This window comes from Schistocerca americana, chromosome 1 (genome assembly GCF_021461395.2).
Source record: "Schistocerca americana isolate TAMUIC-IGC-003095 chromosome 1, iqSchAmer2.1, whole genome shotgun sequence".
Classification (NCBI taxonomy): Eukaryota; Metazoa; Arthropoda; class Insecta; order Orthoptera; family Acrididae; genus Schistocerca; species Schistocerca americana.
The window spans coordinates 306,488,120-306,503,423 of NC_060119.1; the positions used below are offsets into that span (position 1 = coordinate 306,488,120).

Consider the following 15,304-nt stretch of genomic DNA (forward strand, 5'->3'; position numbering starts at 1 on the left):
AAATCATTTTGATATAACAATACATGAGGCAGGCGAGCTGATATAAAATCATAGTTGCAGAAATAAAAATTAAAAAACAAGACATTGGATGAAACTTGGAGTGCTTTTCTCATCTTGGCTCTCTCCGGAATGCTTCCATTGGGATAATTGGGCTTTGGTTCAATGTCATAACCATAAACCCATGTTTCATCCCCAGTTATGACCCTTTTGAGCAAATCAAGATCATCATTTACATCATTCAAGAGCTCCTGACAGTTCTTCTGATCAAAATTGTGAAGTTTTGGAACAAACTTTGCTGACACACGTCTCATGCCCAGAACATCCAAAAAAATTGCATGACAGGAGCCGACCAACATGCCAACATTCTCACCAACTTCTCTTATGGTAATTCAATGATTTTCCAAAACAATTTTCTTTACAACTTCGACATTATCATCTGTTGTTGATGTGCTGGGGCATCCAGAGCGAGGTTCGTCATTGTCATCTTCTCGGCCATCTTGGAAGAGCTTGTACCACTTGTAAACATTTTTTTTTTACTTAGAGCAGACTCACTGTATGCCACTGTCGACATTTCAAGATTTTTAGAGCACTTGATTCCATTTTTCACACAAAATTTGATACAAATTCTTCACTCAATTTTCTTATAATAATCGAAAATCACGACCACACTAAAACACGTCTAAATGTTAAAAACAAAGAAAGTATACTGTACACTTGAAACTGTGAACGTATGTTCGGGACATGTGTACTAGAATACCCAGCTGTGATCTCAATATTAGTCACTTATATAAAGCATTTAAGGTCAAATTTCCACAGACAAAAGTTAATGAAATGCAGCATAGACACATGTTTCTGAAATGCTTTCCAAATCTATCATGCCGAAGACCAAGGTCAGATACTTGTAAGACATGTGATTCGTTGCACCTTGAGGAAAAGTGACACTCACCAAAGAACAGGAAAGCTCAGAAAGCACTAGAACTGCACCATAGGAAGACAGAAAGTGCAATGACTAACATGAAGATTGAAGGCACATCTTCAGCTATGCCTGGAAGTAACATAAGAACACTAGCAATCGATCTGCAGCAAGTATCGTATGTTCCAACAAAACGTGAATATGTTATAATTATACCCGCTTTTGTATTACAACTTCTTTGTAAATGCTCATGACAACAATGAGGCAATAATACGTTTGTGGCATGTGGGTGAAGGTTCTTGTGGAGCTAACAACATAGCATCATGTCTGTTCCATGTCCTGAATTTTACTAAACATACTGTTAATGTAAGTAGTAACAAAAGGAAACTTGTGATTTGGAGTGACAACTGCTGTGGACAAAACAAAAACTGTGTACTTATATATATGTACATATTTGTAGTTGCTTGTGGCCTATTTGACTGTATAGTGAATAAGTATCTGGTTTCAAGTCACAGTTTCCTATCTTGTGATAGAAATTTTGCCTTAATACAAAAGTACAAGAAGGTAATGAAGTGTTACGTATGTGATGATTTACAAAGAGTAATTACCTCAGCATGCCCTGCTTTACCATTCAGGACACTCAAAATGGAAGAAAAGGACTTTCTTGACTTCCAGGCTGCTACTGATAAAGTCATCAACACAACACTACACATCAGTTCTGCCGAACAAATTAAAATCATGTCCCCTAGATAGTGTACATCAGAAAAGACATTCAGTGACATTGAACAGTAGGAAAGTGTAAATGTTCTAAAGAAAGGCAAAACTGTTGACAATTTCATTCATACACAACATTCAATATGGATGCGACTATCATGATGCTGTAAACAGAACCTGGATTCATCCAAAAAAATGACGTTTTGCCATTCGTGCACCCAGGTTCGTCGTTGAGTATACCATCACAGGCGTTCCTGTCTGTGATGAAGGTTAACCGCAGCCATGGTCCCCGAGCTGATACTCCATACTGCTGCAAACATTGTTGAACTGTTCATGCAGATGGTTGTTGTCTTGCAAACATCCCCATCTGTTGACTCAGGGATCGAGACATGGCTGCACGATCCGTTACAGCCATGCAGATAAGATGCCTGTCATCTCGACTGCTACTGATACGAGGCTGTTGTGATCCAGCACGGCGTTCCATATTACCCTCCTGAACCCACTGATTCCATATTCTGCTAACAGTCATTGGATCTTGACCAACGCGAGCAGCAATGTTGCGATACGATAAACCTCAATCACGATAGGCTACAATCCGACCTCTATTAAAGTCGGAAACGTGATTATACACATTTATCCTCCTTACACTAGGCATCACAACAACGTTTCACCAGACAACGGCGGTCAACTGCTGTTTGTGTATGAGAAATCGGTTGGAAACTTTCCTCATGTCAGCACGTTGTAGGTGTCGCCACTGGCGCCAACCTTGTGTGAATGCTCTGAAAAGCTAATCATTTGCATATCACAGCATCTTCTTCCTGTCAGTTAAATTTCGCATCTGTAGCACGTCATCTTCATGGTGTAGCAATTGTAATGGCCAATAGTGTAGTACCAGAGTCAGTAGTAAGAATGCAGCAGTGCTAGTCCCACTCCTATCCCTTGTTTGCTTTAGGCTCTTAGAACAGCAGTGTGTTCCCATAAAACTAGAAGGTAACAAAAGTCATTCCCATTTTAAGAATGTTCATGACACCCAACCACAGAACTCTATGATATCAGGAAGACTATATCCACCATGTGTGTGGATGCTGTTGCTCATTCTGTAAATTGCCACCAGCAAACATGCAACAGCTGCAGCTCAGTAGTGCTCTTCTTCTTACCTTGAAGTATAGTGTTCTATCATGATAGACTAATACCCAGTAATTTGTTATTTTCGGCTTGCAGTGTCATGTTTGTGTCCCAAGATTATAAGTATTCAAGCCTCATAGCTACTTGAATCAACACTAAAAGAAATATAGCCGTAAGAATAACTCTTTATACAGTTAAAGTGCCAGCATCTGACAGCCTTCTGTTGTGTATTCCTCCCATAATGCATCTGAATTGTTGTGCAATAATTTCTAGTGATTATGCTCTTCATGGGTATGCTGACGGATATGATTGTCTTCAATACACGGTATTTTGGTGATCTATCTGGCTGCCACCTTCAGGTGCGATCGCTGAGTACGCAATCATGCCGGAACTGAATGAACATCAGAAATGGCGGCTCAGTTATACCCTGGGTCCAGGCCACTACACCTGCACAAGAAGCCAAAGAGCTGCCCCCTGCGAAACGAAGAATTGCAACGCCGCCAGAAACTGATGAAAATCACAAATTATGATGTAGTGGGTTGAAAACCAGGATGTTATTGTTTTATATCAGATGAAATAGGGTTCATATCTTGCTTAAAGGAAAATCTTTATCTATATTAATAATGTTGTCAGATAATCGTATTTCGATGGATTCAAGTAACTCTTTCTGCTATTTCAGAAAGTGGGAAAGAGTATGTGACATTTTTCAAGGGGACATTTTTAAGTGTGCCTGAACAATATTGGATGGAGTTATGCACACAATCCCAGTAATGAGAAGCCAGAGCAATAATTTGTGTCTCGTTAAACAACATGTTATGCCCTTCATTGAACAAAGTTTGGTGATGGCAGGTTTTTGAGGCTGGAGCAAACGTATGTGATGGTGATGTTCCACACATTGGTCATGTACGTTGCGAGTAGCCTGTCTAATATAAGCCTTTCCGCAATGACAGCGAATTTTATAAACTCCAGGCTTTCTCAATCCCAAATCATCTCTAACAGATCCAAACAGGACTCTAGTCTTGGCTAAAGGCGAAAGAATACTTTTAATACTGTATCGTATTTCCTGAGAATTCTAGAATTTTAAGAAATACTTCCAGCAAAGGGTAGAAAAGCGACTGATGTATTAGTATCCGGTGCTGGTTCACTTGATGGTCCAAACTGAAAAGCATGATTAATTTGATGATCGGTATATCCATTGAGCTTGAAGACAGCCTTAAGATGATCCAGTTCCTGTGTCAAATTTTCGGAATCAGAAATGGCATAAGGTCTCTTGACCAATGTATGTAGAACTCCCATGTGGTGATGTCATGGCTGAAGCTCATAGAATGAAGATAGTGGTCTGTATGTTTATGTTTATAGTATACACCATGTCCCAAGAAACCATTTTCTTGTGTACTAGAACAACTAAAAAAGATAATTTGGCACCTTTTTCAATTTCCATAAAAAATTTAATGTGTGAATGGAGACAGTTAAAACGATCTAAAAACCAATAAGAGCTTTTAGTCCATGTGGCCAAATAATGAAAATATCATCCACGTATCTTCAAAAACATGTAGGTTGAAGAGAAGAAGTCCTGAGTGCAATATCTTCAAAATCTTCCATAAAAAGATAGGCAACAATAGGGGAAAGAGTACTCCCCATAGCCACACCCTCAGTTTGTTCAAAAAATACATCATTAAATAAAAAATGTGGCGATGACAACACATGATGACACAGCTCAGTAGTTTTATCCAGAAGTTGACCAGTTAACAACAAGGACTCTTCCAAAGGTACCTGGGTGAAAAGAGAAACCACATCAGTGAAGGGCATATCGTGTCATTTAAAGAGATGCAAATTATTACTCTGGCATCTCATGACTGGGATTGTGAGCTCAAGGAATCCATCGAAATATGATTATCTGATGATATTATTGATAGAGATAAAATTTTTCCTTTAAGCAAGATATGGAACCCTTTTTTATCTGATATAAAACAACAATGGTCTGATTTTCCACCCGCTACATCGTAATTTGCAATTTATAACTTTTGCCAGTTTCTACCACCAGCGGCGCTGCAATTCTTCACTTAGCAGGGGGCACCTCTTCCGCTTCTCATGCAGGTGCACTGGCCTGGACCCGGGGTGTAAAGGAGAAACTGTTTCTGATGTTCATTCAGTTCCGGTGTGATTGTGTACTCGGCAATTGCACTTGAAGATGGCAGTCAGATGAACTGCCAAAATATCATGTAGTGAAGACAATCATATCCAGCAACATACCTGTGCAGAGCATAAACATATAAGATGCCGGGAAAATCTACAGAATCACATTTCTAGTGATTGTTTGTGTGAATCCAAAACTGCAGTAATAGTCAGCTATAAAGCTTGGATGTTTGTGAGATTCACTACTATTGCTTTATTCCTCACATTGATGAAAATACACATTGGTTGATTAAGACTGCTAACACACAACTCCACTGGAATTGCCTAAACTGCATAACTCCATACGATATTGTTCAGGCACACTTAAAAATGCCTCCTTGAAAAGTGTCGCATACTCTTTCCCACCTTCTGAAATACCAGCAAGAGCTTCTTGGTCCAAAGATTGTAACAGGCCGAGATACATATGCTGTAAAAGTTGCTGAGCATGAAAATTTGCTATGATGCAATTGAAACAAAACAGAATTCTGTTACCAAGGAAGGCAGGAATACATTATAAGTTGACTTGCTCAGGTAAACAGAGCTTTCTTCGGCAAAAGTGCTTTGTCGGTATCAAATGTTGATGTACACCAATATTAGAATCTTCAAAACAGTTTAAAGAAATATTGCACATAGCAGAGATGATAGGATAGTAAGAGATGGAGGATAGTGCAAAACAAGTCAGTCGTCCAATAAAACAAGAGGAGGACTGCATGAATTTTTTTGTATCCACATGTGATAGGGCCATGTGGCATTTTTTTTTTCTTTTTTTGTGTGTATTTTGAGAGAAACAATTCAAGAACTGGTACCTATAGGATGAAACTTGGCACAGGCATATTTCCAAGGTGGCTTTTTAAGGAATCTTAAGGAATGACTGTTATGGAATTAAGTTTTCTAACCACTTTGTGCAGGTTGCTGTACCAAATAACATCAAAACAATACAGCTTGTACTATGCGTTTAGTATTGGACAGTGATTCAGATTTACTACCCAGTCCAAGTATTGATATGGAGGACAGGTCAAAGATACTCAGGTTTTATACTATGGCTGCAGCTTGCTCCTGTGTGAGGTGCCACTGTATCTGCAGACATATCACATGGGCTCATCTACTGATGCAAGTGTGCAAGTAAGTACTGCAGCCCAGCCCTTGCCACTGGTTAGTAGCATGTCTGATCTTGCCTTTGTTATGTTTTTTGGTTCACATTGCTCCTTGAACTGCTTGTGTACACTTACAATTACTTTTTATATCCTATGGACTTACTTTTGGCTCACTGTCCACTTTATGAACTCCATCGTCATCGACCTCAGGAACCACCTGTTTGTTCCACCAGTCTCTGTATTACCGCCGATGCAAGTAATCATAAACTGTGTTCTACCTATGCATCGTGGGGCAGGATAGTGATGATGAGGCCTTTCTCACATGCAGCTGTCCGGTGAAGCTTGGATCTTGAGTTTCTATAATGGTGGCAGCAGTAGTTGCATCTACAACAATAAGAACAAGAAAGTAGTGAGAATTCCAGAAGCAGCAACAGCAAAAGCAACGGTTCCACCAGGAACAGCAGTGGGAGTTCCAACACCAACAGTGGAAATTGCTGTTACAACTGCTACAAAACCAATAACAATCCACAACTATTGCTTCATTGCCTCCCCTTCTGCCAGTTGTTTGCTTCAATGATGTAAATGAGAATTGGGATATCTATCTATATCATTTTGTTCTTCACTGCAAGGCAAGTTAAATAACTGACCCAGAATGCCAGAGTGCACTCTTACTGTCTCCTAGTAATAAACTGTGTGAAGTGGTGCAAGAACTTGGCTCACTCTCGGAGTTCAAGCTTTTCTGATTTTTGTGGTTTGCTGAGTGACTATTATGGTCACCAAACCCATGTAGTTACAACTAGGCTTAAATTTAAACAATGTGTTAAGCAACATAAGCTAGTGAACACAGCTTGGGCAGCTGACTTCAAAGGCTAGCACCCAATTGTGATTTTTTTTTTTTCTGTAAACAGTGTGGTGCATTGTATGCTGACTCAACCCGTGATTTTATCTCCTGATAGAGAATTTAGTACAAAGACTCTACAGTCAACTGACCCAACCCTGAGTGATGTGCATGAAATTATCAAAGTTCATGAACTAACAGCGTCAGCACAAGCTATGTTTCATGACTACTTGAATGCCTGCTGCTTCACACACATAGACTTTAAGGCCTGCAGAGTTTTTTATTTGTTTTTTGTTTTGATTTGATCAAATTTTTATGTTGTTAACAAATTGCCATACCTTATATGCTTTTCATCCTAATTAAGGCCATATAAGCATGGTCTTTTCTGCATATACTGTTGACCAAAAGTGATTCTGGTAGCAGGAGTCCAAAGTTTTTGTTAATCATGGCTTTTGCAATCATGTGGGGATATTTCCATAGTAACTTTCATCCTTTAACAAATATTTTTTTATATCTAAAGAAGAAGTGAAGTAAATACTAACAAAGAGATATAGGGGCTGGCCAGTACTTACCTCAGCTCAGTACAGCCGATAGTTACTCACAACCCAGGTTATGAAGCAACAGGGAAAGGAAAACAGGGAGGGTAGCAATGATGGAGGCATGGTTGTCAGAGGGAAGCCAAAGATATTCTACTGTAAGTACTGTGCGAGCTTCAAACCAAAGAGGATGCGTACAGAAGTAAAGAGGTATATAGTATAAAGATAAACACAACTATGTAGGATGAAAAGATGTGTGAATGGCTAAAGAGGAAAGGGAAAGAGGAGAAGACTGAAGAGTAAATGGGAGTGAGGTTGTTTAACGTAGGTTCAGTCCAGGGGGATGGCAGGATGAAAGGATGTGTTGGAGTGCAAATTCCCATCTCCACAGTTCAGAGGGACTGGTGTTGGGTGGGAGAAGCCAAATGGCACATACGGTGTAGCAGGTTTCTAGGTCCCTAGAATTATGCTGGAGGGCATGCTCCGCTACTGGGTATTGGGCATCTCCTAGGCGGACAGTTCGTCTGTGTCCGTTCATGCGCTCAGCCAGTTTAGTTGTTGTCATGCTGATGTAAAAGGCTGTGCAGTGCAGGCATGTCAGCTGATAAATGACATGTGTAGTTTCACATGTGGCCCTGCCTTGAATTGTGTATGTTTTACCAGTAGTGGGTCTGGAGTAGGTGGTTGTGGGGGGATGCATGGGGCAGGTTTTGCAGCGGGGTCGGTTACAGGGGTAGGAACCGCTGGGTAGAGAAGGTAGTCTGGGAATATTGTAGGGTTTAACAAGGATGTAACAGAGGTTAGGGGGGCGACGAAAGGCAACTCTGGGTGGTGTGGAGAGAATTTTGTCAAGGGATGATCTCATTTCAGGGGTTGACTTGAGAAAGTCATATCCCTGGCGGAGTAATTTGTTGATGTATTTGAGGCCAGGATAATATTGGGTGACAAGGGGGATGCTTCTGTGTGGTCTGGGGGTAGGAACATTGTTGTTGGATTTTGGAGGAATGTATTGCTCGGGAGATCTGTTTGTGGACAATGTCTGCAGGATAGTTGCGGGAGAGGAAAGCACTGGTCAGGTTATTGGTGTAATTGTTGAGGGATTCGTCACTGGAGCAGATATGTTTGCCACGAATACCTAGGCTGTAGGGAAGGGAGCGTTTGATGTGGAATGGATGGCAGCTATCAAAGTGAAGGTATTGTTGTTTGTTTGTGGGTTTGATATGGACAGAGGTGTGGATGTGAGCTTCAACAAGATGAAGGTCAACATCCAGGAAGGTGGCTTGGGTTTTGGAGAAGGACCAGGTGAAATTCAGATTCTAAAAGGAGTTGAGGTTATGGAGGAAATTAAGGAGTGTTTCTTCACCATGAGTCCAGACCACAAAGATGTCATCTATAAACCTATACCAGGCCAGGGGAAGCAGCTGTTGGGTCTTCAGGAAAGCCTCCTCCATGCAGCCCATGAAGAGGTTGGCATAGGACGGAGCCATCCTGGTTCCCATGGCCGTTCCCCTGATTTGTTTGTAGGTCTGGCCTTCAAAAGTGAAGTAATTATGGATGAGGATGAAGTTGGTAAGTGTGATAAGGAACGAGGTCTTTGGAAGATCTTTGGGTGGGCGTTGGGAGAGGTAGTGCTCAAGGGCAGAGAGACCATGGGTATGTGGGATGTTTGTGTAAAGGGATGTAGCATCTATGGTGACAAGAAAGGTTTCAGGTGGGAGAGGAGCCTTTCATCCTCTATTTCAACCCCTTAGGAGTGGAATTTTGGACAATCCCTTGGTAAGCAGTGCCTTCAGTATAAGATCCACACCCTCTCCAAACTTCAAGTTTCTATCCTTGGTGATTTGGGCTGGGCGGTGATGAGTCAGTGAATCAGTCTAACCCTGTTGCACTGCTTAGGGATTGAGTTCCTAAAGACAGTGAAACACATATTTTGTCCTTTCTAACCAAGAAGCCAAACACCATTTTTCAAAGATTTAACTTTAAAACTGCTATCATAAAATGTTTCATTCTCTACTTCATCCCCTTATGAGTTGAATTTCCAAAAACAGTGACATGCATACGTATTATTTCTAATACAGAAGTGAAATACAAATTTTCATAGTTTTAGCTTGAAAAATGCCTGCACAGTGAAATATTTCCACAAAAACTTTCATCCCCAAAGGGGTTGAACTGCCAAAAACAGTGAAACATGTATTTTTTAAATTTCTAACTGAGAAGCCAAATTTAAATTTTCATAGAATTAGCATTGTTTTCATAAAAAAATCTCATCCCCTATTTCACCCTCTTAGGGGTTCATTTTTCAAAAACACTGAAACATGAATTTTTTTATTTGTAACTGAGAAGTCAACCACCAATGTTCGTAAATGTAGCTTTAAAAATACTTTATTAGTTCTTTAATAATGACATATTTCCAAAAAAACACTTTCATTCGCAATTTCAACCATATAGGGCTAAATTTCCAAAAATACTGAAACACATGGTTCTTTTTTTCTGACTGAGAAACCAAATACCAATTTTCGTAGATCTAGCTTCAAAATTGTTGTAATAGTGAAATAAAAAAAAAACCTCTTCATCCCCTGTCTCACTCCCATGGTATTGGAATTTCGAGAAATCTATTCTTAAACAATGCTTCCTGTATAAGATACGCACCTTCTCCAAATTTTAAGTTTCTATCCTTAGTGGTTTGGGCTGGGGAATGATGAGTCAGTCAGGACATTGCCTTTTATGTATAGAGAGATACTTTTGGTGTCAACTTTGATAGTAGTGTTAGTCACTGTCATGCTGTACAATAAACTGGTGACTTCCATTAAGCTTCATTCAATTTACTGAGCACACATTTGTCCAGTAATCAAGTGACATGTGATTCAGCAGTTGGTGCAGTAGTTAGCAGTTCACCGTTCTCATTACTGGTAGACACGCATAAACAGAAGTACTCTGTTCACGGTTGACATGTCACAAAGTGAGTGTGGAGACTCATACACTACTTTTCTCACCATTGTTGTTGAAGGATCCCAGAAATGTTCGTTCCATAAAATTGTGTCCCGATTGCCGACTGTTGTATCAACGGCATTTCTGTGATGTCATCTGTTTTGCAGGCAGCAAACCAGGGCATCTTGCAAGGGTCTGCCTCGGCTAGCATGTGACAAAAACAATTGCCATTGGCACTACATATTAACTTGCCAGTGCCCATAGCAGCAGCAGATGGGATGCAGAAGCTCATGCTGCAGCTGGAAATTAATAAAGCAGTGGCAGATTTCCAGCTAGACACATGTGCAACCATGTCTCTGATCACGATGGGCATGCACTGGCACATCAGTTCCTCACATTTGTGGTACCCTCGCCACAGAGTGGGTTCCACCGCACGACCATATATCAGTCCAAGCAAGTATAAAAATTTAGCTCGACGACTAACCCTGCTAATAGTCAACTCCTGGATGATGACAACTAACATTTTTGGCTTTGATGCTTTAGTACAGTTTGGTTTCCAATCTCAAAATCAAGTGAATCTAGTTGCAACTGTGACACCATTCACAGAACTTGATAACTATGTGTGCAATTTAAACAACTGTTTGAACCCACATTATGTTGCGCAACAGATTTCCAATCCCGTTACCCTTAAAGTGATCAGCAGTACATAAGTTTGTAGAGCACAGTGCCTTTTACTGTTTGTGATCAAGTTAAAACAGATCTAGATTGCAAAGCATGGGAATAACATCCCCAATATCATCAACCCAGTACCCAACACCCAAGGTCATACTGAGTGAGATGGTGCAGTGATTAGCACACTGGACTCACATTCAGGAGGACAACGGTTCAAACCTGTGTTCAGCCATCATGATTTAGGTTTTCTGTGATTTCCCAAAATTGTTTCAGGCAAATGCTGGAATGGTTCCTTTGAAAGGACACAGCCGACTTCCTTTCATAATACAATGGGACTGATGACCTCGCTATTTGTTCCCTCCCCCAAATCAACAAACCAGTGATGGTTGTAGCTAAGAAACTAAATAGATCACTTAGGATTTGTGGTGTTTTTGAGTCTACCATTAATGCACAAGCAAATGTTGATCTGTATCCAATATCCAGGTGAGAGGAATTGATGGCAAAATTGGCTGGGGGCCATTAGTTTTCAAAGATAGAACTCGCTGATGCCTACTTACAGTTGCCTGTAGATGATCAGTTGAAACAGTTTTTAGTTATTAATATGCCATTTGGCATGTATCATTATAACAGAGTGCCATGTGGAGTCATAAGTGCTCCTGTGATATTTCACAGATAGCTTGAGCAGCTCATCCAAGGTTCCCCAACTTGTCAATTATTTACAATACCGTGCACACGTCAGAGCTGCAACTGCACAATGTGCAACTGTTGTCTGAGTGTCTCCAAGCCCATGGCATGCATTGTTGTCTTTACAAATGAAGTTTCTTTGAGCCAAGTGTAAAGTGTCTAGGACATACACTAAGTAGAGATGGGCTCCTGCCCACACAGACTCATGGTGCAATTGCTAACTTACTGTCTCCTTGGAACCTCTAAGAATTACAGTCATCCTTTGGCAAAAGAAATTATTATGCAAAATTTATTACCCAACATATTCAAGATTTCCCTTCCACTTCATCACTTTTGTAATAAGAAGACAGTAAATCAGTGTGGGCAGAGCGATGCTAGAAAGCTTTCTTGCATAAATAGTTCCTTAAGCCAACCTCTTGATTAGCAATGTTAGATCTGGTCACACAATTAATATTTGCTGCTGAAGCATCAGATCATGGCATTAGTGCAGTGCTGTTCCACAAATATGCCGGCAGCACAGAACAAGCCATTGTGCTTGGATCTGAACTTGAAATGCAGCATTATTTGCAAATTGAGAAAGAGGCATTAGTTATCATATATGGTGTTAAAAGTTTCATGTATATATCTATGGTACTAAGTCTCAGATGATTACACATCACAAGTCCTTCAGTTTGCTGTTCATTCCCCATTTGAAACTTCCTGATTAGATGGTGCAGGAGCTGCAACAGTGGACATTGTTCCTTGGTAACTATATCTACGAGATCTATTATCGATGCACCAGGCAGCACGCAAGCACATTTTCCCCCTTATTTTGCAGCCCAGCCAGTGTGTTGTCTGCTGTATGGCAGTGCTGGCCATACAACAAGCCAAATACACCAACCCATAATGGTGCACCTACATTTTATTGTGGCAAAGGTGTAACCTGACAGATGGTGTCATTTTGATGTTAGCTGTGGACAATTTTGAATGCCAGATGCTAGTTCCTACCATGCTTCACTCCCACATGCTGAAGCTTGTCCACACTGCACACTGTACCATGCCGTGATTGCCCCAGACCAAAGGTGCATGTTGATTTCACTGGACCATTCCAGAGAGCAATGAGACTGCTAGCTGTTGACATCCTCTCTGACTTTTCACATGTGGGATGAATGGCTATCGGCACCACAGCAGCTACCATCCGTACCCTCTACATCATATACACAATATATGGGACACCTTTCACCCTGGTTTCTGACAGTAACTGTCAGGTCACATCATCTGTTTTTCAAGATTTTTGTCAGCACAATGTTATTAAGCACCTGACCACACCCCATTTTATCTTGCATCCAACTCGGAAGCCGAGCAGATCGTTAAGACCCTCAAAACACAGATGCCTAAGATCATAACAACAGCCAACTCTGGGAAAGCACTCACCAGCTAAATGTTATCATTGGTATAGGGGAAAATAAAGAATGTAACATGGAATGCTTTCAACTGCTTGGTAGATCTCGGCAGAAAATTGACTAAAATGCAGTTTAATAGATGTTATTTTTTAAATCACAGATTAAACAATCGTTTTCATATATCATTGGATGATGAGAGCTAAATTTGTGAAATACTGAAAGACTGTTGTTAGATGGGTCTGATCTTGGAACTGCACAGAATTTCCATTGTGTGTACACCTCAAGAAGCAGAATGGCTAATGTAGCTCTTGAGGAAGGATATTTAATGTTTATTAATAGTCTTCCACCATATAAGTAATTTACCAAATTTATATATACATTCCTGTACAGATTTTTCTATTCCCATATCCTCTGTTGACTACCTCTATTGAAATCTCATTTTATCTTGATGAGAGACAATTTTTGTCCTATAATATAGGATTCTTGGATACACGATTTATGATACTTTTGTATATGAAACTGTCTACAAAATTTTAAACACCATAAAGTTAAAAATATAAAAAAATTAAAATTATTTTTAAAAAGAGGAATGCTACGGGGTCATAGCATTATGACTTACAAGTCTGGGTAAACCATATTTAAAGTCTATATTTCTAAGCAAAACCCTACACACCATTTTTCTTTGGGATAACATTCCCCTGTTTGCATAAATTGCACATTGTTGAACTAAATTAATCTACAGATTGCTTCAACTGTGTAATTATAATTCACTCATTTAAACTTTACTTCAAGAACCAAAGCAGGAATTTCAATGCGCAAACTTCACTATCATCTAACATATTGTTGCTACTGGTTAGCAACATCTCTTGGCATTTTACCTTCTGCCCCCTTCACCTTTCTTCAGAACATGTGCAAAAAATAAGCTCTTTGTTAATTCATTTCAATTATTTTATGCATTCATCAATTCCTGGAGAAGACTCTAGCTTTTCTGAGTCAAGTCATCCAAAAGCTTTGTTTCTCAATGTGACTTTCTTTCTTTCATTTTAGTGACCCACAGAAGCTGCACCCTCATAGATCTGTGAGTCCAGTTAATGGACCAGAAAACCAAAACCAAGAAAAGGCTTCAAGAGAAGAAGGCCAACGGGAAGAAACAGGAACACAAACTGAGAATGAAGTGCTGGACAACAAGGAGTCAGAAATTCAGAAATCTCTTTCATTAGGTGACAAAGATGTTGAAATGAGGTCACAGAGTTTTGGGTATGTAAGAATGACAGTAAAGGAGATTATTGTAGTGCTTGAGCTTTACTCAGTCTGCTCTTCCAGAATCTTTTATTTGGTATTGTATAAAATGATAGTGTTTTGAATATATAGAGAATTCTTGCACTTTAGTGAACATTTTTACTTTTACATCTCTCTCAGTCTACCTATCTGTCCATCTGAAAGAGTCTTTGGCATGTCCCATTAATAATAGGTTTACAAGAGCAATTTCACTCAGTGAGGTAAAAGTTCGTGAATAATCTGTGAGAGAAGTAGCTAGCCGAATGATATTGAGAAAATTGAGATGTAGAGTCAGGAAAGTAGCTATGCAATATTTTATTCTGAGACACAATTTTTAATGCCACCTAAGTTTTAATGCATTTGAAAGGTCAAAATAGGTTACTAGACAACTTTGACCACAGTCTTGTTTTCATGCTAAAGATAAGTTCTTTGAATGTGATATATGGGCATCTTTAAGTTATTCTCTGCAACAAATTGTCAGCCGATATTGGATCTGACAATTATAATCAAATGAAATACCTCTTCAGCTCCAAAAACTAATGATAGTCATGACATGTACACATAAACTTTGCATAAGAATAACAGAATCACACACTTGAATGTCTACTGCACCCTCTGTGCAGTAAAAATAGTGTTCAAATGAGCACCATTGTGTAGTCGGTGACCACCTTACATCATCATATTTTTTATGTACTTTTTACCTGATAAAAGTAGGCAGCATTCACATAGAAGGTAAGTGTAGGTTCCTCACTCTGTTATTAGAAGAGTGGGGATGCATACCATGTGGTTCAGTTTAACTGTGCACCTATTAAACACTTAGAACTATGGAAAAAGTTCCTCTAATCAGCATCTTTGTAAAGGAACCTCTACCAGTAAGAACATTTCCTTTGAAAGGCAGAAAGGTATGAGAGACTGAGTTCAGGTAAAGCAAAAAACTTGCAGATTGTTTTAATAGAGTGCTCACT

General features: G+C 39.7%; 1 protein-coding gene across 1 annotated transcript in view; it reads left to right on the plus strand.

Annotated features, from left to right (window-relative positions):
- The window catches only part of LOC124622174 (MAP7 domain-containing protein 1-like), a 262,531-nt gene that overhangs the window by 137,524 nt on the left and 109,703 nt on the right, over nucleotides 1–15,304 (plus strand). Inside the window, exon 8 of the mRNA XM_047147822.1 lies at nucleotides 14,109–14,318. Within this exon, the coding sequence (XP_047003778.1) occupies nucleotides 14,109–14,318 (210 nt within the window). The remainder of the gene's footprint in view (nucleotides 1–14,108; nucleotides 14,319–15,304) is intronic.